The sequence below is a fragment of the Pristis pectinata genome, chromosome 9 (assembly GCF_009764475.1).
Source record: "Pristis pectinata isolate sPriPec2 chromosome 9, sPriPec2.1.pri, whole genome shotgun sequence".
In the NCBI taxonomy this organism is placed as follows: Eukaryota; Metazoa; Chordata; class Chondrichthyes; order Rhinopristiformes; family Pristidae; genus Pristis; species Pristis pectinata.
The window spans coordinates 55,869,634-55,891,811 of record NC_067413.1 but is presented as its reverse complement, the minus strand read 5'-3'; the positions used below and the strand labels follow the sequence as shown (position 1 = coordinate 55,891,811).

General features: G+C 44.1%; 2 protein-coding genes across 3 annotated transcripts in view; one reads left to right on the top strand and one right to left on the bottom strand.

Moving 5' to 3' along the window:
* The window catches only part of LOC127574141 (TPR and ankyrin repeat-containing protein 1-like), a 221,543-nt gene extending 208,560 nt beyond the window's left edge, over positions 1 to 12,983 (bottom strand). Inside the window, exon 1 of one of the 2 annotated variants that reach the window (XM_052022874.1) lies at positions 12,852 to 12,983. The gene's annotated coding sequence lies outside the window, so the exon portion shown is untranslated. Of the gene's footprint in view, positions 1 to 12,466; positions 12,574 to 12,851 lie in introns of those variants that run through there. The other variant, XM_052022876.1, reaches the window with a different exon arrangement.
* Positions 12,984 to 13,149: 166 nt separating this feature from the next.
* The window catches only part of mlh1 (mutL homolog 1, colon cancer, nonpolyposis type 2 (E. coli)), a 94,163-nt gene continuing 85,134 nt past the window's right edge, over positions 13,150 to 22,178 (top strand). The window contains 1 exon segment of the mRNA XM_052022892.1: positions 13,150 to 13,397. Within this exon segment, the coding sequence (XP_051878852.1) occupies positions 13,285 to 13,397 (113 nt within the window). The 5' untranslated portion in view covers positions 13,150 to 13,284.

The following is a 22,178-nucleotide window of genomic DNA, read 5'->3' as shown; positions in this document are numbered from 1 at the left end:
GGAAAGTTATTTGGCCACTGCAAAATGCCCCAAGCGTGTAGGTGAAAGGTAAAATCTGTAGGGAACTACCAGGAATAAAGGATTAATGTGGGTGATCCGTGGTCAATAGGGACTCGGTGGGTGCAAGGCCTGTTTCTGTACTGTATCTCTACGACCCTCTCAGAGCAGATGGGATAAATATTAAAAATTAGCTTAGAGGGAAGAAATTATAAGACGTTAAATGAACTTAAAATAATTAGAAACGTTATTTTCCACTTTCCACCCTGATCCATTTGCCTAAACTCATTATTGAAATCAAAATGTGTGGAACTTTCAATTCGTTCAGAAGAAAAATGCAGAACTCCGCATGCAGTCCAGCCACAGCATAGCAACAGATTGCAGAGCCATTGGCTAATAAGTTTTGTATCTTCTTTTGTCCATCTCTAATTGCTCTGTAGAAGATGTTGGTAAACTGCTATTTTCACCACTGCGGTAAGTAGGCGAATGTACTCCCACAGTGCTTTGGGGAGGTAATTCCTGGATACAGACCCAGCAACACTGAAGGAATGGCAACAAACTGGGTGAGTGTCTGGCTTGAAGCCAAGCCTGTTCCCATGAATCTGCTGTTCTTGTCCTTCTTGGTGGATTTAGAACATAGCACAGTACAGCACATGAACAGGGCCTTCAGACCACAATGTTGTGCTGAACTATACTAGTAATTAAACACCTAACTAAACTAATCCCTTCTGCCTGCACAATGTCCATATCCCTCCATTCTCTGCATATTCATGTGCCTCTCTAACAGCCTCTCAAATGCCTCTATCGTATTTGCCTCCACTACAACATTGCAGGCACCCACCATTCTCTGTGTCAAAAACTTGCCCCGCACATTTCTTTTGAACTTACTCCCTCTCACCTATATGCATGCCCTCTAGGTATTAGACATTTCGACCCCAGGAAAAGGATATTGGCTCTACTCTATTTATGTCTCTCATAATTTTTTTTATAAACTTCTATTAGGTCTCCCCTCAGCCTCCTCTGCTGCACAAGAAACAACCCAAATTTGCCCAACTTCTCATAGCACATGACCTCTAATCCAGGCAACATCTGGTAAAACCTCTCCTGCACCCCGTAAAAAGCCTACACAATTTTCCTATAATGGGGCAACCAGAATTGAATGCAGAATTCTGAACCAGAATTTGGGGAGGTGTTGGACTGGCCAAGGCAAGTAACTGCAATGCATTTTGTAGATGGCATACTCAGCAACCATAGCGAGATGGTAAAAAGAATGAATTGTTATGAAAAGGAGTTAATACAATTATGAAAGGTCATGGTGTTGATGTACCTTTGTACTTGATCATTATGAACTCACAGTGTGCACATCTGTGTGAACATGGCAATGGATGTGAATGTGCTCACGAGTAATAAAACAAAGATGGCAATTTGTATAGTTGAAGACTCAATCCTCCAAGAGAGAAAAAAAGTTACCTCTCTGTTTTAAACGGGCAACGCCTTATTTAAAAATAGTGAGCCCCTAGTTCTACATTTTCCTGCAAGAGGAAATATCCACCCTATACAGATCCCTCAGGATCTGATATGTCTCAATCAAGTCCCCTTCTCTAAACTGCTTCCAATGCATCTAAGGAAACCAATATTCCATACAGTACTCCAGTTGCAATCCCGACATGTCATATATAACTCAAGCATTACCTTATGCATTTGGACAGCCAGGTCCCTCTAATCTTCTGCTAGTTAGATAATACACTCTTTTTTATACATTTCCTGTCAAAGTTGACAATTTCACATTTCCCCACATTACACACCATTTGCAAAATTTTTGCCTAGTCATTTAACCTCTTTACGTCCCATTGTAATCTTCTCAATGCTCTTCTTGACTTATTTTCGTGATGCAGGATTTCAACCCAAAACATAGACAATTCCTCCCGCCCCCTCACAGATGCTGCTCGACTCAATGAGTTCCTCCAGCAAACCGTTGCTCCAGATTCCAGCATCTGCAGTCTTTCATGTCTCCTCTTTACTTTGCTAGATAACTTTGTATCGATCAGCAGATTTTGCAACCATAGTTTCAGTGCCATTTCACAAAACCATGTTGACTTATTTTAACATTTTCCTATAACAAATGTTAAGCTAACTTGGCTTTTATTTTGGAGACACAAGAGATTGCTGATGCTGGAAATCTGGAGCAACACACAAAAAGCTGGAGGAAATCAGCGGATCAGGCTGCATCGATGGAGGGAAATGAATAGTTGCCATTTCGGGTTGAGACCTTTGCAGTCCTGATGAAGGGTCTCAACCCGAAATGTCGACTGTCCATTTCCCTCCATCGATGCAGCCTGACCTGCTGATTTCCTCCAGCTTTTTGTGCGTTGCTCTTGGTTTTTATTTTGTCTCCCTATGTTTTTGAATAAAAGACTTACATTTGCTATGTTATAATCTATTGGAACCTTCCCCGAATTTAGGGAATTTTGGGAAATTAAAACCAAATCTCACAAGCCGATTCTTTTGAAACCCAAGTGAAATCCATCAAGAGTTGCAGTCTGCATTTCCAATCATTTCTTCAGTATCACTTCCCTGGTGACTAATTTTCTTGAACTCATCCTGCCTTTCCAGTTCCTGATTTGCAGGTATTTCTAGGACTTTTGTTGTAAGCTTTATAGTGAAGATTGATGCAAAATGCACATTTAATTCATCTGCCATCTCCTTGTTTTCCATTAATGAATGCCAGACTTGCATTGTATTGGACCGAAGCTCAATTTGTTAGCTCTTTCAACGTATCTAATAGAAATCCATACTGTTTTTGTTACTGTTTAATTTTACACATACTCCAATTTTTCCTTCCTTATTAATCTTTCAGTCTTCTTTAAAGTCAACCCCCTTTCCAACTACAGTTCTTCTGCCTAAGTTCTTCAATGTTAAATGTATATGGTAATGATAGTGAGAAATTAAGTGGAAGACATAAGAAACTATGAAACGGGAGAAGGCAGCCAATCAGGCCTTTGAGCCTGCTCAATCATTCAAAAATATCATTGCTGACCTAATCTTGGCTTCAACACTCCCTTGTAGTTCAAATATTGGTCAGTCTCCACCTTCAAAATATTCAGTGACCCTATCTTGTCATCTCTCTGCAGTAGAGGATTCCAAAGAGTTATTAAAAAAAACTCAAGAAAAAAAAAACTCCTCCTTGTCCACCTTAAATGGGTAACCCTTAATTTTGAATCTACGTCTGGATGATCCCACTGGGAAAATACCTTGTCTGTTAATCCCCCTCAATATCTTGTATGTTGCAAGAAGATCATCTCTTATTCTTCTAAAGTCCAATGAGCATAGGCCCAACCAGCTCAACTCTCTTCATATGTCAACTCCTTTATCCTACGAATCAACCTGGTATACCTTCTCTGCACTACCTTTAATACTGTAAACATGGAAATCAAAACTGTGTGCAGTATTCCAAATGTGGTCTCAGCAGCGCCCTGTTACAGTTGCTTCAAAACTTTCCTACTTTTATATTTCATATGCTTTGCAATAACAGCCAATATTCCTTTATATTAAAATCGTAATTTGCTTTCTCATTCTTCCTTCCAAAGTGGATAATCTCAAATTTTCCAACATTATATTCCATCTGCAAACTTCTAACCCACTCATTTAACTATTTATGTCTCTTTGCAGGTTCTTTGTATCCTTTCCAAAACTTGCTCACCCATCTATCTTCATATCATCAGCAAATCTGTTTACCATGAACTCAAACCTTTAATCCAAGTCAGGGGCACATCACTAACTCCTGTGGCACCCCATTAATTCCTGACTGCCAATCTGAAAATTACCCATTTAATTCCAACTCCGTTTTCTCTTAGTTAGTGAATCCTGTCTATGTCAATATATTACCCCCAACCCCCTGCACTCTTAATGTTCCATGCTCTTTTTTGCAGCACCTTATCGTGTGTATTCTGGAAATCCAAATGCACTACATCTGCTGGTTGCCTTTTATCTACCCTCAAAGAAGTCTAACCAATTTGTCAAACATGATTTCTCTTTCATAAAGCCATAAAACCATCTTGGTTCTGCTTGTTTTGCTTCTGATTTTCCAAATTTAATGACTGCTTTGTGTTGGAGACACAAAATATTGCAGATGCTGGAATCTGGAGCAACAAACAAGATGCTGGAAAAACTCAGCAGGTCAGACAGCATCTGTGGAAGGAAATGGATGGTTGATGTATCGGTTCAAGATCCTTCAGCTGCACTGCTTTGCCTTCGACGGCACTGAGCGTCTTGAGCAGGTTAAGGACGTAGGACAAAGAAGCAGGTGGGTGAGAAGTGGAGAGGGGGAGGTAGAGGAAGTGAGAGAGCCAGGGAGCAGGAGGCAGAGTGTGAGGGGGGAGGATGGGGTGAGGGGAAGGCTGAGGGGGTCTTGGGGAGGGCCGGAAGAGGGGGCAGTGGGAGCGGGGTGAGGGGGAAGGGGAGAAAGGGTGAGGTCGACGTTGAGGGTGAGAGGGGGTGTAGGCAAGAGGGTGGTGTGAGAGGCAGAGCAGGAGGGGGCCTCGCAACTACTCACCCCCTCTCATGCTATCTCTTGCCCTGTCTCATCCTCCTGCCCACCTCTCCCAAAAGGAATCTTTTACCTAGCTCATTTATAAACTGACCCTCAAACATGGGATCAGCTTCCACATATATGCAATATCATTCAGATTCCTCCAGTTTCAAGCAATATGGTATGGTAGTATTATGGTTAAATTCTTAACATCAAAATTCAAAGCCCTGAACAGAGTGGAGCTCAAATCCTGTCACATTAGCTGGTTGTTTTACATTCACTTAAACTTAGAATATAAGATGGCCATACGACTACTTGATTGTTGTCAAAACTAAGTTTGTTTACCAATAAGAACAAAACCTAAGAGCAGGTGAAGGCCACTTGGCTCTTTCAGCCTGCTCCATCATTCATCAAAATCATGACTGACCTTCTACCATAGTTTCATATTCCCCATATTTCCTCATTCCATTAGCATCCCTATATCTATTGATTTCTGTTTAGGATGAACTTAGCAATTGAACTTCCACAGCCCTCTAGGAAAGACAATTCCAAATATTCACCACCCTCGCAGTGAAGGAACTTCTCTTTCTCCAAACAGCTTACCCCTTATTCTACATTCTTCAGCTAGAGTGTTCCTCCCTGCATCTAGCCTGTGAAGCCCTGTGAGAAGTTCACAAGTTTCAACAAGATTCTTCCATTCTGACAAGAGAACCCAGGCTAAGTCCACTAAATCTCTCCACATATGGCAAAACCACCACTTTGAATGTTTATTTCCCTCCATGGATGCTGACTGATCTGCTGAGTTCCTCCAGCTTTTTGTGTGTTACCCCTGGAAATAGTCTTGTTAGTCTTTGCTGCACTCCCTCTGTAGTAAGTACATTCTTTCTTAGGTAAGAAGACAACTATTCCAGGTGTAGTCTCACCTGGGCCCTAAACAATTGCAGCAATACTTCCTCATGCCTGTATTCAAATCTTCTCCGAGTAAAAGTTAACAAACCATTTGCTTTCCTAATTGCTTGCTGCACTTGAGCATAGTCTTTCAGTGACTTCTGTACAAGTGCACCTAACTATAGAGTCATAGAGCAATACAGCATGGATACAGGCCCTTCACCCTAACCAGTCCACGTCAACCACGTCGTCCACCTAGATCATCCCAATTTTCTGCGTTTGGCCCATATCCCTCCAGGCCCCTCCCCTCCATGTACCTACACAAGTGCTCCTTAAATGATACTATTGTACCTGCCTCAGCCACTTTCTCTGGCAGCTCATTCCATATATTCATAACCCTCTGCATGAAAAGGTTGCTTCTCAGGTCCATTTTAAACCTCTCCCATCACCTAAACCTATACCCTCTAGTTCTGGACTTCCCTACCTGGGGTAAAGACTGTTACTGTCCACTTTTTCTATGCCTCTCATAATTTTAAACACTTCTATAAGGTTGCCTCTCATTCTCCCACTTTCCAAGGAATAAAGACCTAGCCTGGCCAACCTCTCCCTATAACGGAGGCCCTCTAGTCATGGCAACATTCTCGTAAATCTTTTCTACACTCTTTTCAGTTTAACTGCGACTTTCCTATAACAAGGTGACGAAAACTGTACACAGTACTCCAAGTGTGGCCTCACCAACGACTTATACAACTGCAACATAATGTCCCAATTTCCATACTCAGTGCCCTGACTAATGAAGGCCAGCATGCTAAATGCATTTTTCACCACCCTGCCTACCCACGATGCTGCTTTCAATGAACTATGCACTTGTTCTCCTCAGTCCTTCTGTTCCATTACACTCCCTAGTGCCCTACCATTCATAGTACAAGTCCTACACTGGTTTGACTTTCCAAAGCGCATCACCTCACACTTCACCTATATTGAAACACCTCCTAATTTCATGTCATTCTATCTTTTAAACAAACTCTGATGAAAGATCATTAGCCTGAAACATTAACTCAAACGCTGCAGAAACTTCTGCAAGGGCCGAACTGCCAGTCAGCTTTTGGGAATGGATAATAAATGCTGGCTTTGCCTGCAGTGCCCACATTCCATCCAAAAAATCAAACTGAGACTCACTAGGTCCAGGACAAGTTAGAACTTCCTTTTCAGAAATACTGAAACCGTATTTTTCTTACATTCACCTCACCTCCACTGCCTTGATAATAAATCCACTCCTCACTGATCTTTCACCATGGTCATTCTTGCCTTAAACCAAGCTTTATACTCCCACATGATAACTTCCTGTCTGCCTCCATGACACTGCCACTCTCCATCTTTAATCCAGTTCAACTACTCATGTCTTTATCCATCCTTCTGACGCATTGCAATTCAATTACTCCATTGCTTTTCCTTCAGGCTCATTTGACCACCTTCCAGAAACTTTATCTGTAGGAATGCGTAACTTGTATCCTGACCTCCTTACTTTCTGACTCATACCCATCGTTGCTTCACCCACCAGCCTGCAACTTCAAACGAAACCTGTGTTTGAGTCCTTGGCTCTGTTTAAATAAAGACCTCCATCCTTTTCTTCCTATTGTACAATCTAGCATTCCAGTTCTCACTTATTTCTACCTCATATTTTATATATATTTTCATGGTAGGGTTCATGCAGTGATGGGGATGGGGTTGGGGGGGGAGTTGTTTGGTGGGGAACAAAGATTACTAGAAATTTGTGAAGGCTTAATAACATAGAGACAATTTAGTTAGAAAGTTCACTGAAAAGTAAAAGTAAATCAAAATATAATTAGCACTCCAGCTGCTCTGATCTGATAGCTTCTGGTAGTTCTTGGAATCCCCAAGATAGCCTCTATCCATTAAAAGGAGCAATCTCTGCACCACCAAATATTTACAGTCAGATACTGGGGGGGTGGTGGCAGGTGGATGTCATTTTGCTGTGTTTGAACAATCAAGATTTTCATTCTTAAAAAACTGTGAACCATTGTTCTAGGCTCTACTGTCTGGAACTCTTGCATTTACATATCATTTGTTATGATTTTTGACAATTCAAAGCACTTCAAGGCCAATTAAATATTTTTGAAAGATAGTTGCCAAATGTAACAGGAGGCAGCCAATTTACATGCAAGGTCCCATAAACAGGAAGTTAGATAATTACCAGTTAGAGTCACTGAGTTACACAGCATGAAAACAACCTCTTCTGGCCAACATTTCCATGCCAACCAAGGTGCCTTCCTGAGCTAATACCCGTTTGCCTGCATTTGGCCCAAATCTCAAAACCTTTCCTGTCCAAATATTGCAGTTGTATCTGCCTCTACCTCATCCTCTGGCAGCTCATTCTATATACCCACCATCCTCAGGACCTCTTTAAATCTTTCCCCTCTCACTTTATATCTTTGCGCTTTAGTTTTATAGCCCCTACCCTGTGAAAAAGATTGCAACTATCCATTTTATTTAGCTATGCTCCTCGTGAATGATTTTAAGATGGTGCCAGAGCGTGGCGATACATTGCAAGCTGCTTCCTGCAGTTCTATTCATTACTTCCATTATAATCCTTCTATTCGTCTGAATTTAAATTCTAAGATTTTAAGAATTACTAATAATGTTCTTTTAAGTCTACTTAAAAATCTAGCAATCTTCCGACTTCCCGGAGCAAATGAACTACCAACCCAACTCTTGGACCCACATGGAACTGACCAGTGAGGCCCAGGACAGTCCCATCCAAGTGGAAGCTTAAGCAAAAGGAAAGCCCCACCCTATGGAGCCCCTGTCACCGAGACCCAATTCCCAGACCCCACTGGAACACCAGACACTGAGACCCGACTGATATAGAGGCCCGACCCACAGGAGCTCCAGTGGCCGACTCCCGAGGCCCGACCCAACTGGAGGCCTGACCCATGGGAGAACCAGTGGCTGAGTCCCAAGCCCCAACCCAACTGGAAATTTGACCCATGGGGGTCCCTGACCCGACTGAAGGTCTAACCTGCGGGAACACCTGATGCCGAGGCCCAACATCGAGGACCCTCCAGATTGAAGGCCTGACCCTACAGAGTACCCGAGGCTGAGTCCTGATGCAGAGGCTCTACTAGACATCCCCACTCATCTGAGGGTGCAGCTCACTCATCACGTGCTTCCAGACCTATCTAGGAATAACAACTCATCTTCCAGTCCAGCTGACTCTACTCCAGGTCTTCCAGGACTGTCCAGAAGTAGTCACTTACCTTGCAGTCCAGCAGGCTCTAATCCAGGTCTGCCCTTAAGCAGTCACTTACCACAGAAGCATGGTAGGAGAGCTGGGCTGCAAGTGAGATTGAAGCAGCATGGATTCAAGTCCCCCCTCCCCAGCACACTACTAGCTAACTTCCAGACCATCAAAAACAAACATTAATGAACTTAAAGCAAGACTTACCTATCAAAGGGAACTGAGGGACTGCTGTATGCTCTGTCTCACTGAAACGTTATATCACTTCAGATATTCTGATAGCAGTCTACATCCCACCCCAGACGAACATGAAGCCTGCACTCAATGAACCATACTCCATAATCAACAGCCTTGAAACAGGATATCTTGGGGCCCTGTTCATTATAGCCGATGACTTCAACTGGGCCAACTTCAAGAGTGTGTCACCAAAATACTGTCAGCACGTCTCCTGTCCCAGCAGGGGCCCCAACACCCTTGGCCATTGCTACACAACCATCAAACATGCCTACTGATCCACTCTCCACCCACACTTTGGTAAATCAGACCACCAGGCTGTGCTCCTTCTCCCTACGTGCAAACAGAAACTGAAATGTGATGATCCAGTACAGAAAGTCATACAGTGCTGGTCTGAGGAAATAGATAAGCTTCTACATGACTGCTTTGAGTCGGTAGATTGGTCCATATTCAAAGGTGCAGCAGACAATCTAAATGAGTATGTCACAACCACACAGACTTTACCAGCAAGTTTGACCAAAGTGGTCAGTCTGGGTGTTCCCAAATTGAAAACCATGGATGAACAGAGAGATCCACTCCCTATGGAAGTCCAGGTCTGCAGCATTAAAATTGGGTGACCCTAACCTATATAGAAAAATTGAGGTACGACCTTCGTAAAGCTGACAGGGATGCCAAGAGACATTACCAGTCCAAAATAGAGTGCCAGACCAGCCATCAGTTGTGGCAGGGCTTTTACATGCTACAAAACAAAGTTGGGCAGCATCGCCAATAACAGCACGTCCCTCCCCCAAGAGCTTAACACATTCTATGCACAATTTGAACAGAAAGAAAATGGAATGTCACCATCTGCCCGACAGCCTTCAATGCACCTGAACCCACAGTCACCGTCACAGACTTCAGATCAGTCTTCCAAAGAGTGAACCCGCTGAAAGCATCTGGCCTGGATAGAATCCCCGGCCATGTCCTTAGATCCTGTGCAGATCAGCCAGCGGGAGTATTTGCAGACATGTTTAACCTCTGCCTACTTCGATCTGAGGTTCCCACCTGCTTTAAGAAGACCACCATCATCCCGGTACCAAAGAAAAATAAGGTAATGTGCCTTAATGACTATTGCCTGGTGGCTCTGACATCCACCATCATGAAGTGCTTACAGAGGCTGGGCATGGCACACATCAACTCCAGCCTTCCCAGGCAACCTCAACCCACTGTAATTCGCCTACTGCCAAAACAGGTCCATGGCAGACGACATCTCTCTAGCCCTACACTCATCTCTGGAGCATCTGCATAACAAAGACACCTACATCAGACTACTATTTTATTGAATACAACTCTGTCTTCAATACCATAATTCCAAGCAAACTCATCTCCAAACTCCTAGACCTGGGACTCAACACCTCCCTTTGCAACTGGATCCTTGACCTCCTGACCAACAGACCGCAATCAGTAAGGATAAACAGCAACACCTCTGCCATCATCCTCAACAGCGTGGCCCATAAGGCTGCATCCTCAGACCCCAACTTTACTCGCTATACACTCATGACTGGTTGGCTAGATTCTGCTCTAACTCCATCTACAAGTTTGCAGATGACGCCACTGTGGTGGGCTAATCTCAAATAACAAGTCAGTGGCATGACAACAACTCACTGAATAGGCCTGTATTCTCTAGAATATATTGAGAGAAGATCGCCTTGAAATTCATAAAATTCTTATAGATCTGAAAAGGATAGATATATGGAGGATGTTTCCCCCAGCTGATGTCTAGAATCAGGTGCACAGTTGCAAAATAAGGGGTAGACCAGTTAGGATCAAGATATGGAGAAATTTATTCCCTCTGATGATGATGAATTACTGAAATTCTCTACCCTAGAGTCCCAATAATGGTTATTCCCTTGAGTTCATCAAAACAGAGCTCAATAAATTTCTGGAGACAACAGATTGCAGATGCTGGAATCTGGAACAACACACAAAAGGCTGGAGGAACTCAGCAGGTCAGGCAGCATCTATGGAGGGAAATGGACAGTCAACATTTTGGGCCAAGAGCCTCCCTCTGGACTGAAGAATAGAGGGAAAATCTCAATCAGAGAGGATTAGGAACAATATCTCCTCCTCACTGATCAACACAGGTGCACCTCAAGGCTGCGTGCTTAGCCCCCTGCTCTACTCTTTATACACATGACTGTGTGGCTACAGCTCCAATGCCATATACAAATTCGCCGACGACACCGGGTTGATGGACGAATCACAAGTGGTGATGAGTCAGCTTACCAGAGTGGGAATAGGACATCTGGTTGAGTGGTGCAACAACAACCTTTCGCTCAATGTCAGCAAAAATAAAGAGCTGATTGTTGACTTCTGGAAGGGGAAGGAGGGCAAACATGCACCAGTCTACATTGGGGAGGAAAAAAAAATCAATGGTGGAGAGAGGCGGCAGGCTTAAATTTCCTGGGTGTTAACATATCAGATGACCTGTCCTGGGCCCAGCACATAGATGCTATCATAAGGAAAGCGCACCAGCATCTTTACTTTCTGAGGAGGTTGAGGAGATTCGGCTTGTCACCGAACACTAACTGGTAATCAAGGAATATAGTAGCAGTGCTGAAAAATGGAGTTGATGAAGAAGAACAGCCAGGATCTTGAAAGGTGGTGAAGGCTCACAGAACCAGATTGCTTACTCCTGTTTCTAATCATTATGCCTTCTGACTTTTGACCCCTGGGCTAAGGTTCTTTGTCTTTACTCTATCAATAGCCCTCATTATTTTATTCACCTCAATTAATCCTCTCCTCTGCCCCCTTTTACCAATCTCTACTTGAGCCAAAATTTTCCAGCGTGTAAATTTCTTCTGCCCACTCTCTGCCGCTCCCCCTCTCTCTGTGCAATTACATCTTTTCAGTAACCTAGTGACCAGAATTGTTCACAACATTCTTACAAACATTCTATACAATACAATCTTAACCTCCCTGCTCTTATATTCAATGACTTTTTAAATAATCTCAAAACCACAGTTCTTGCATACCTTCAAATAATCTCTAATAAATTCTATTTTCTTGCCACTCTGTAAATCCAGACTTTTATTTCTTAAACAATTTTTCTTAAAAGGTGAGCTGAAAATATTTTTTTGAGCACACTTCCTGACTTGTTGAGTATCTCCCGCGCTTTTTTATTTTGGATTTCCATCATTTGCAGTGGTTTTGAGGAAGGAGGGTACTTGTTTAAAGTGCCACCTTGGATAACACAATTATTTCCTTCAGTGTATTTGATTTGATTCTTCGCAGTAAACACTGACCACGTGGGTCTCACAACCCCATCGTATGTTTTGAAGAGGGCCAGGCCAGCTTCTGCAGCCACCTGAGAAAACATCCCCGATGGAGTAAATGGCACCGTAGTGCGAGGCTCAAATCAGCCGCCAGTTCGACAGACACGGACCTGAACTGTAAGACACTTCAAATTTATATACGAATGGTATAAAATTAACAACTCAAGCACTTCTCAAATATCATCGTCCGTTAACAGCAACGGCTGGACACAGCCATTTAATGAAAAAGACACACAGCATACTCACGGCTATAAAGCTAAAAGAAAAATTTTAGTTCCGATTCCAACATGAACTGTGACATATTCCAACACATATTGTGTCACATGAGAATAGCAAAAATACCATCTCTGCAAATATCACTAATTCGAAAACTTGTTTGTAATTCCTTGGCGATAATGCGTTTTGGAAATTCCCGAAGTTGTGATGGAGACTACATACTTATATTTCCCCAAAACAAGGAAGACTTCCATCAGATTTTAAATACGGTGCGACAGAAATGTTCGTTTTGTTTTTCTTTGGCTTTTCATTTTGCATCGTGGTGTATTATTTATGCAGCAAGGATCTTTCCAAATGCAGAACTATGCTTTGCCACATATTAATGGGGATGCAAATCAAAAGGCTTTTCTGTTACCGTATCCAGTGCTTGTACTGTAGAAAAACCTCAAGTCAGCTCCACCACCATCACCCTCTTCCGCTGACAGGAACCAAGCTTCGGAGAATAGCTGTTCCCCAAGCAGTACGCTTCAAAGCAGCTCCAGTCATGCAGTTGAAGGCTGTAACCTAGACCCAATGATTTGCACCCGCGCTTTCCATTTGGAATGGCCGAGCCCGGTGATTGACAGCTGAGCGTTCCGGATTGAGCGGCTCCGGCCAGATGACTGACAGCTAGCGTTCCATTTGTCGCGGCTCGCCCGCTGGGTGGGATTTCCTCTTGGAGTGAGACTTGTGCGGAACTGAGTGTGTGACGGTTGTGCAAATATGTGAAGCGGTCGTGACTGTGTCAATGCGCGAAAATTTTGGTGGTGGAATAACGTTCGGCCGCGGTTAGTTTCCAGTGGTGTGTCATGGCCGTTCCTGGAGTGATTCGCAGGCTGGAAGAGGCGGTGGTGAACAGGATTGCTGCTGGTGAGGTGATCCAGCGACCCGCTAATGCCATTAAAGAAATGGTGGAGAACAGGTGGGTTAGAAAGGATTCGTAGGGAGCGACCCCGCAAATAATTGATATAGCCACGTTGTGTGGGGGGTGGGGGTCAGTCTGTTTACATTTTCCTTACATGCCCGGAGCCTCTGCCTTAGGAGACATTGATGCTTTTGTGAGTGTCGTGGTTGAATGTGTTAAATGGCAAACTATAATATTTTTTACATTTTTTTGTGCGGGTGAGATATACTAGTCGGAAGGGAGTGATCCTTGGAGTCACAATAAATATCCGCTGTCCTCAACTAATCAGTATTTTCCACGTTGAAAAATACGTGAAACGCTGAAAGTAGCAAATGCACAGGGTAGGTCTGGCACAGTCAAACAAATTGACATAAAGGATTAACCTGCTCGAAGTCGCCTTCCCCAGTCGCAACATAATCTCCCAACTTCTATATTCAATGCCATGACTGATGAAGGCTAGCATGCCAGAAGCCGCCTTTGCTGCCCTATCTACCTGTGACTCCACTTTAAGGGAACTATGCATCTGTACACCAAGGTCCCTTTGTTCTATGATAGTACCCAGGACCCCCCCCCCCCCAATGTAAAAGTCCTACCTTGGAGTGGAGTAATACAGCACAGAAACAGGCCCTTCAGCGCAATTGGTCTGTGCCAACCACAGCATCCTCCCTGCTAGTCCTAGTTGCCTTCGTTAAGCCCATAAACCTCCAAGTGCTTCCTCCTCCGTGTAGCAATCTAAATGCCTAACTGTTGCAATTGTACCTGCCTCGACCACTTCCTTTGGCAGTTCATTCCAGGCACTCACCATCCTCTGTAAAGAAGTTACCTCTGGGGTCTCTTTTACATTTCTCCTGTCTTGTATCTGTGCCCTCCAGTTATGAACTCCCCAACCCTGGGGAAAACACTATGACCATCCACCTTATCCATATCCCTCATGATTTTTTAACTTCTGTGAGGTCACCCCTCATTCTCCTAAGCTCCAAGGAAAAAAGATCCAATGTGGCCAACTCCTCCCTATAATTTGGGCCCTCCAGTCCAGGCAGCATCCTTGTAAATCTCTTCTGCGCCCGCTCCAGCTTGACAATAGGGTGACCAAAACTGTACACAATACTCCGAGTGCGACCTCACCAATGACATGTATGATGTCCCTATTCCTAAACTCGACACCCTGACTGGTGAAGGCCAGTGTGCTAAACACCTTATTCACCACCCTATCTACTTGTATGGCTGCTGCCAGCAAACTCTGCATTTGTACTCCCAGGTCCCTCTGTTCCACGAAACTTTTCAGTGCCCTGCCATTCACTGTATAAGTCCTACCCTTGTTTGACTGTTCAAAGTGCATCACCTCACGCTTGTCTAAGTTAAAATCCATTTGCCATTCCTCAGCCCATCTCCCTAACTGATCAAGATCCCTTTGCAATTCATTGTAACCTGCTTCACTCAACAAGATCTCCTAATTTGATATCAACAGCAAACTTGCTAATCATGCCATGTACGTTCATATCCAAATCATTTACATACTTACATGAATAACAGAGGTCCCAACACTGACCCCTGGGGCACCCCCAGTAGTCACAGGCCTCCAGTCAGAGAATTGACCTTTAACCATCACCCTCTGCTTTCTACCATTGAGCCAATTCTGAATCCACCTCGTTAGCTCCCTGAATCACATGCAACTTAACCTTCCAGATCACCCTGCCATGTGGACCTTGTCAAAGGCTTTAAAGTCCATATAGACAACATCCGCTGCCCTACCTTCATCTATCCCCTTAAGTTACCTCGTTGAAAAAAACATTCATCAGACAAGACCTCCCACACACAAAACTATGCTTACTATTCCTGACCAGGCCTTGACTATCCAAATGAGATGGAGCAAATATCTCTACAAGGGCCTCCCTTATGGTCCGGGGGTGCACTTGGCTCGGCTGTGGGGATTTGCCCACCTTAATGCACTTCAAGGCTGCAAATGCCTCCTTCCTTGTAATATGCATATGATCCAAGACCCCAATACTTATTACCCTCATTTCTCTGGCATCCATATTCTTGGTAAACACCGAGGAGAAATAGACATTAAATATCTTGGCCATCTCCTGCAGCTCCACATATTGGCGGCCCTAGTCACCCTTTTCCTATTAATGTAACTGAAGAATCTCTTGGGATTATCTTTAACCCTGTTTGCTAATTCCATCTCATACCCTCATTTTGCCCTCCTGATTTCTCTCTCAAACCTAGTTTTAAACTTTTTATATTTGTCGAGAGTCTTAAACTTTTTATACTAGTCAACAAATTCATTTGTACCCAGATGTTTCAAGGTGATGTACGCTTACTTTTTCCCGACCAGAACTTCGATATCTCTCCTCCCTTGTCAAAAAGGCAACACCCCCTCAACTCTTAACTGTTCCTCTGTCACGCCTAAAGCATCGATATCTCAACATCGATATCCTGCCCTTCTCCCAGCCACGTTTCTGTTATGGCCACAATATCTCAGTCCCTAGAAGCAATCCATGCCCTCAGTTCATCTATCTTACTGTTAATTAAACTGTAATTTGTCATTCCAAAATGTAACACTTTGCACTTATCTGAATTAAATTCCATTTGCCGTTCTTCAGTCTACCTACCCAGCTGATTGAGATCCCACTGCAATTCTTGGTGGTACTCTTCACTGTCTACGACACCGCCTATTTTAGTGTCATCTACAAATTTATTCCAGGTTCGTAATATGGATGACAAATAACAATGGGCCCAGAACTGACCCCTGGGTACGACAGGAGTCACAGACCTCCAGTCTGAGAAACATCCTTCCATCATCACACTCTGTTTTCTGCCATCCAGCCAATCTTGTATCCAGATTGCAAGCTCTCCTTGGATGTAATGTGATCTAACCTTCCAGAGCAGCCCACCATGCCTTGCTGAAATCAGTATATACTACGTTTACTGCCCTCCCCTTATCAACCTGCCTCGTCACTTCATCAAAAAACTCAATCAAATTCGTAAGACAAAATCTCCCACACACGAAGCAATGCTGGCTACCAAACCTTGCCTTTTCCAAATGTAAGAATATCTTATCCCTCAGAATGCTTTCCAGCAACTTGCCTATCACAGATGTTAGGTTAACAGGTCTATAATTACCAGGTCTATTCGTACCAGCCCTTCTCAAATAAAGGCACGACATTTTCTATCCTCCAGTCTTCCGGCACCTTGCCAGAGGAAAGAAAAATTGCAAATATCTCGGCAAGGTCCCCCACAATTTCTTCTCAAGCTTCCCATAGTGTTCTTGGATATACCTTGTCCAGACCTGGAGATTTGTCTACCTTCGTACATCTTCATGCATGCAACACCTATTGTAATAAGATGCTCCCATTAAGTTTGCCAGGTTTCCAAGTCTTCACATCTTTCTCCACGGTAAAAACAGAGGAGAAATCATCATTGAGAACTCTGCCCATCTCCAGTGGCTCCACAAATAGATTTTGATCTTGGTCTCTGAGGGGCCCCAATTTTTCCCTAGTCTTCTTCCCTTAATATACTGAGGGGAAAAAAAAATTCCTTGGGATTCTCCTTAATTTTCTCTGCCAAAGCCATCTCATGCCCCCTCTTGGTCCACCTAATTTCCTTCTTAAGTATACTCCAGAATCCTCTATATGCGTCTAGTGATTCACTTGATCCCAGCTGCCTGTATCTGACCCAAGCCTCCATTTTCTTGACCAGAATTACAATATCCCTTGACGTCCAGGGTTTGCAACTCCCAGCAGCTTTGCCTTTTACTTTAACAGGAACATTTAGTCCTTGATCTCTTGCTATCTCACTTTTTACAAAAAAAAAACTCCCACTTGCCAGAGGTCCCTTTGCCTGCAATCAACCTCACCCAATTAGTCCTCACAAGCTCCTGTCTACAACTGTCAAAATTCGCCTTGCCCCAATTCAGAACTCAAACCTGCAGGCCAGTTCTGTCCCTTTCCTTAACTATTTTAAAACTAATGGAACTATGGTCACTGGTCCCAAAGTGCTCCCCTACTTCAATCACTTGTCCCTCCATATTTCTCAGGAGTAGATCAAGCTTTGCCCCCTCAGGTAGGGCCTGAGGAAACTTTCCTAAACACACTGAATAAATTCTACCCCATCAAGACCTTTAACACTATAACAATCTCAGTCCATATTAGGAAAGTTAAAATCTCCTACGATGACAACTCTATTATTCTTGCAACTCTCCCTGCACATTTGTTCCTCTAATTCCTGTTGACTATTTGGGGGCCCATAGTACAATCCCAACAAGGTGATGATCCACTTCTTATTTCTTATTTATTAATTAATATAAGAGCAGAGAAGTTATGGTGCAGCTTTATAAAACATTGTTGAGACCACATCTGGAATATTGGGTGCAGTGTTGGGTGCCATGGTATGGAAAGGTTGTGATTGCTGGGGAGATTCACCAGAATATTCCCTGGGATGGAGTTTCTCAATTGTAGGGAGAGACTGGATAAACCGTGTTTATTTCCCGTGGAACAGAGAAGACTTTCTGGTAGTGGTGGTGGTGGGGGGGGGGGGGGGGGGGTGACAGGGGTGACTGGATCAAAAGACATATAAAATTATGAGGGCCATTGATAGGGTAGTGATAAAAGTGCCATTGACAGGATAACTTTTCTCCAGAGCAGTTGTATTTGTAACCGGAGGGCAAAGATTTAAGGTTTGGAGTAAGAAGTTTAGTGGGGGTACCAAGAAGAATAAATTCACTCGGGGAGGGGTAGTTGGAGTTTGGACAACCCTGACAAGGTGGTGGAGGTAGGGACTCTCTTAACGTTTAAGTGTCTAGACAAGCATTTGAATTGCCTTGGTATAGAAGGCCATAGACCTTATGTTGGTAAATGGGATTAGTATGGGTGAATACAATATTAAATGTGGACTCGATGGGCCAAGGATCCTGTTTCTCTTAAAAAAAACATTTTGATTCTGGTTGATTTTTCTCAATATCTTACAATTATTTCCTTTCATAATGAATTCCAGCATTTTCTCACTGACAGATGTTAGGTGAGCTGGCCTATGGCTTCCTGCTTTTTGTCTCTCTCCCTTCATGAATAGTGGCATTACATATGCAGGTTTCCAATCCTCTGGAATCTCTCCAGGATCCAAGGAATTTCAGTAGATTACAACCAACGCATCTGCTGTCTCTGCATCCACCTCCTTTAAGACCATAGGATGCAGGCCATCAAGACCAAGGGACAGTAGTTTGCTAAGTACTTTTTCTCTAGTGATATAAAAAGTTTTAAATTCCTCCTTTCTTAATAGCTTCTTGGTTTTCTATTGTTATTGGATCCTTCAATGGCTGTACCAACTCTGAGCCTCCAACCAGACCCAGCCATGTAAAAAATACTGTGCTTCCAAGAGAAGGTCAGAGGCTGGGTGTGCAGTGATAAGTGGTTTGCCTCCTTACTCCTCCGTGTTTCTTCACTATCGACAAGATCCATGTCGGGTGTGGAATATTCTCCGCTTGCTTGAATGAGTCCAGCTGTAGAACTCTAAGGGTGACAAAAATTCAGGGCATGGTCGCCTGCCAGGTAGGTCTCCCAATCTATCAAATATTCATAGATACATACAACACAGAGACGGGCCTCCAGCCTCCCTGCGTCCATGCCGAAGATCAAGTACTTAACCACAGTAAGCCCATTATTTCCTCCTACATCCCCATCAACTCTCATTTTCTGCTGATTCATCTACATAGGGACAATATTAACTAACCAACTTGCACCTCTTCGGCATGTGGGAGTAAACTAGAGTACACGGGGCTACCCACTAAATTACAGGGAGAATGTACATACTCCACACAGACAGCACCCAAGTTCAGGATAGAACCTGGGTCTCTGGAGCTGTAAGGCAGCAGCACTAGCCATGGAGCTGCTCTGTGTGATCTGTGTATGACAGCTGCAAAGGGTACAAACAACAAGATGCAGCACGTTGCCAAGTCTACAGCAAAAATGTGTGTTCAATGCATGATCTTGATATCTAGGACAAGAGCAGCAGTTACACAGGAATATTAACAGCAGGTTAGAGAAACAAAGGACTGCAGATGCTGGAATCTAGATGAAAAACACTATGATGCTGGAGGAACTCAGCAGGCCAGGCAGCATCCATGGAGAAAAGCAGGCGGTCAGTGTTTCGGGTCAGGACCCCTCAGGTCCACTGCCAGGAGAATTCCAAGTGCAAACTGGAGGAACAGCACCTCATTTTCCAGCTTGGGACCTTGCAGCCTAACGGCATGAACATTGAATTCTCCCACTTCAGGTAATCCCACCTCACTTCCCCACAAATACCCCCCAAACATGCTTCTTCTCCTCTTCCCTTTCCTAGCCTTTTAGTTCTACCTTTTTTTTCCTCTCTCTCCTTACCTTTGACCCATTCCCCGGTAGATCTGCTCTCCCCTCCTCCCCCATACCTCCCTATCACTATCTCTTACCTGCATCTACCTGTCACCACCTTGTGCCAATCCTGCCTCCCCTCCTTTGTCCACCTATCACTGCTCTGCTTTTCCCTCCTCTATACTGGGCTTCCTCTTTTCCTATATTGAGTCCTGAAGAAGGGTCCTGACCCGAAACGTTGACCACCTGCTTTTCTCCATGGATGCTGTCTGGCCTGCTGAGTTCCTCCAGTGTCATCGTGTTTTTCATGCAGATTCCAGCATCTGCTGGCCTTTGTTTTTCTTCCTCCAGCATTGTAGTGTTTTTCATTAACAGCAGGTTCTTCAAGTCACACAGTATCCTGACTTGAAAATATATCCCAGCTCCTTCATTATTTTTTTCAAAAGCATAAACACTCTTCTGTGGCCGCAGAGGAGATGCCAGGATGGTGTGTTGCCTCCCAGGTGCCAGGGTCAAGGATGTCTCTGAGCAGTTGCAGAACATTCTGGAGGGGGAGAGTGAACAGCCAGAGGTGGTTGTACACATTGGTACAAATGATGTAGGTAGAACAAGGGATGAAGTCCTGCAGAATGAGTATAGGGAGTTGGGTAAGAAGTTAAGCAGGACCTCAGGCAGTGATCTCTGCATTAATCCCGGTGCCATGCACTAGCAAGGTTAGAAATAGAAAGATAGGCCAGATGAATGCATGGCTGAGGAGCTGGTGCAGGAGGCAGGGATTCAGATTCTTGAATCATTGGGATGTCTTTTGGGGTAGAGGTGACCTATACAAGAGGGACAGGTTGCACTTGAACTGGAGATGGACCAATATCCTTGCAGGGAAATTTGCTAATAAACTAGATTGGCTGGAGGGTGGGACTCTGAGCAGCAGCAAGTCATCGGATAGAGCAGTAGCCAGCAAGAGCAAGTTTAGTAATCAGGATAGCCAGGGACACAGTAAAAAGAGGGAAAGGAATACTTAGTTAAGCTGCATTTAGTTCAATGCACAAGGCTTAACAGGTTAGGCAGATGAACTGAGAGTGTGGATTGACCCTGGGGACTGGGATGTTATAGCCATAACAGAAGGCTGAGGGAAGGGCAGGACTGGGAGCTCAGTGTTACAGGATACAGATGTTCCAGGCATCACAGAGGTACAGATAAGTGAGGAGGGGATGTTGCCCTTTGAGAAGGAAGGACGTAACAGCAGTGCTTAGAGACGACATTCTTGAGGAGATCATCCAATGAGACCATATGGGCAGAACTTAGAAACAAGAAAAGGAGGGTGTCTTATGGACTGCTCCAAATAGTCAGCAGAAACTTGAGCAGGTATGTAGAGAAGTTGCTCATAGTTGTAAGAATTATAGGGTTGTATTAGTGGGAGATTTTAATTTCCCCAGAATTGACTGTTAAGGGCCTGGACAGGGTGGAATTTGTTAAATGTGTCCAGGAAAGTTTGCTGAGTCAATATATGTTGGACCCTACTCAGGAGGGTGCAATACTGGGCCTTCTCTGAGGGAAAAAGGTCGGGCAACTAACAGAGGTGGCAGTCAGGGAGCACTTAAGTGACCATAATTTATTAGTTTTAAGATGGTGATGGAAAAGGACAGTATAGGTCCTAAACTGGAGCAAGGCTAATTTTTGGGGAATTGGGCAGGATCTAGTAGAAGCCAATCAGGAGGCCTATTTGAAGGGAAAGAAACGAATGGCAAGTGGGAGGCTTTTAAGAGTGTGATATCAAAAGTCCAGGGGCAGCATGTTCCCATTAGGGTGAAGGGTAAATTTGGCAAGTTTAGGGAACTCTGGCTGACAAGAGATATTGAGGTTCTGGTCAAGAAAAAGGAGGAAGCATAGGTTTAGGACGTCGGGGATGAGTGAATCCCTTGATGACAAAAAAGGATTAAGAATACTCTTTTAAGAGGGAAATCAGGAGGGCAAAGACAGTGTTCGAGATGGATCTGTTGACGAAAATCCCAGAAGGTTCTGTAGATATATTAAGAGTAAACAGGTGGCTAGGGAGAGATGCCTGGAACATCAGCAGGACTGCCTCTGTCTCAAGCAGCGGGAGATGGATGGGATTTTTAACAGATTTCTCTTTGGAGGTTGCTGAGGAGAAAATCATGGTTGTGTAGCGACTCACCGCACTGGCATCAAACCGGCTCCCGACATCGCGAACGTTGTCGGAGGCCCCGATCCAAGATGGCGCGGGGCCCTCCTTCTTCCCCATCGTCGGGCTAGGAAAGCCTGCGCACAGGAAGGTCAGGTGACCCGTGCGTGACATCAGCGCGGGAAGTTTTGGAATATTAAAGGCGCATCACGCCCCTGTCGTTCATTCGACTTCTGATTTCGAACCAGCGACTCTGTGTCTTCATTTTGTAGTGTGTAGCTAGCTGCTACATTGGTGACCCCAACGGGCCCAAAC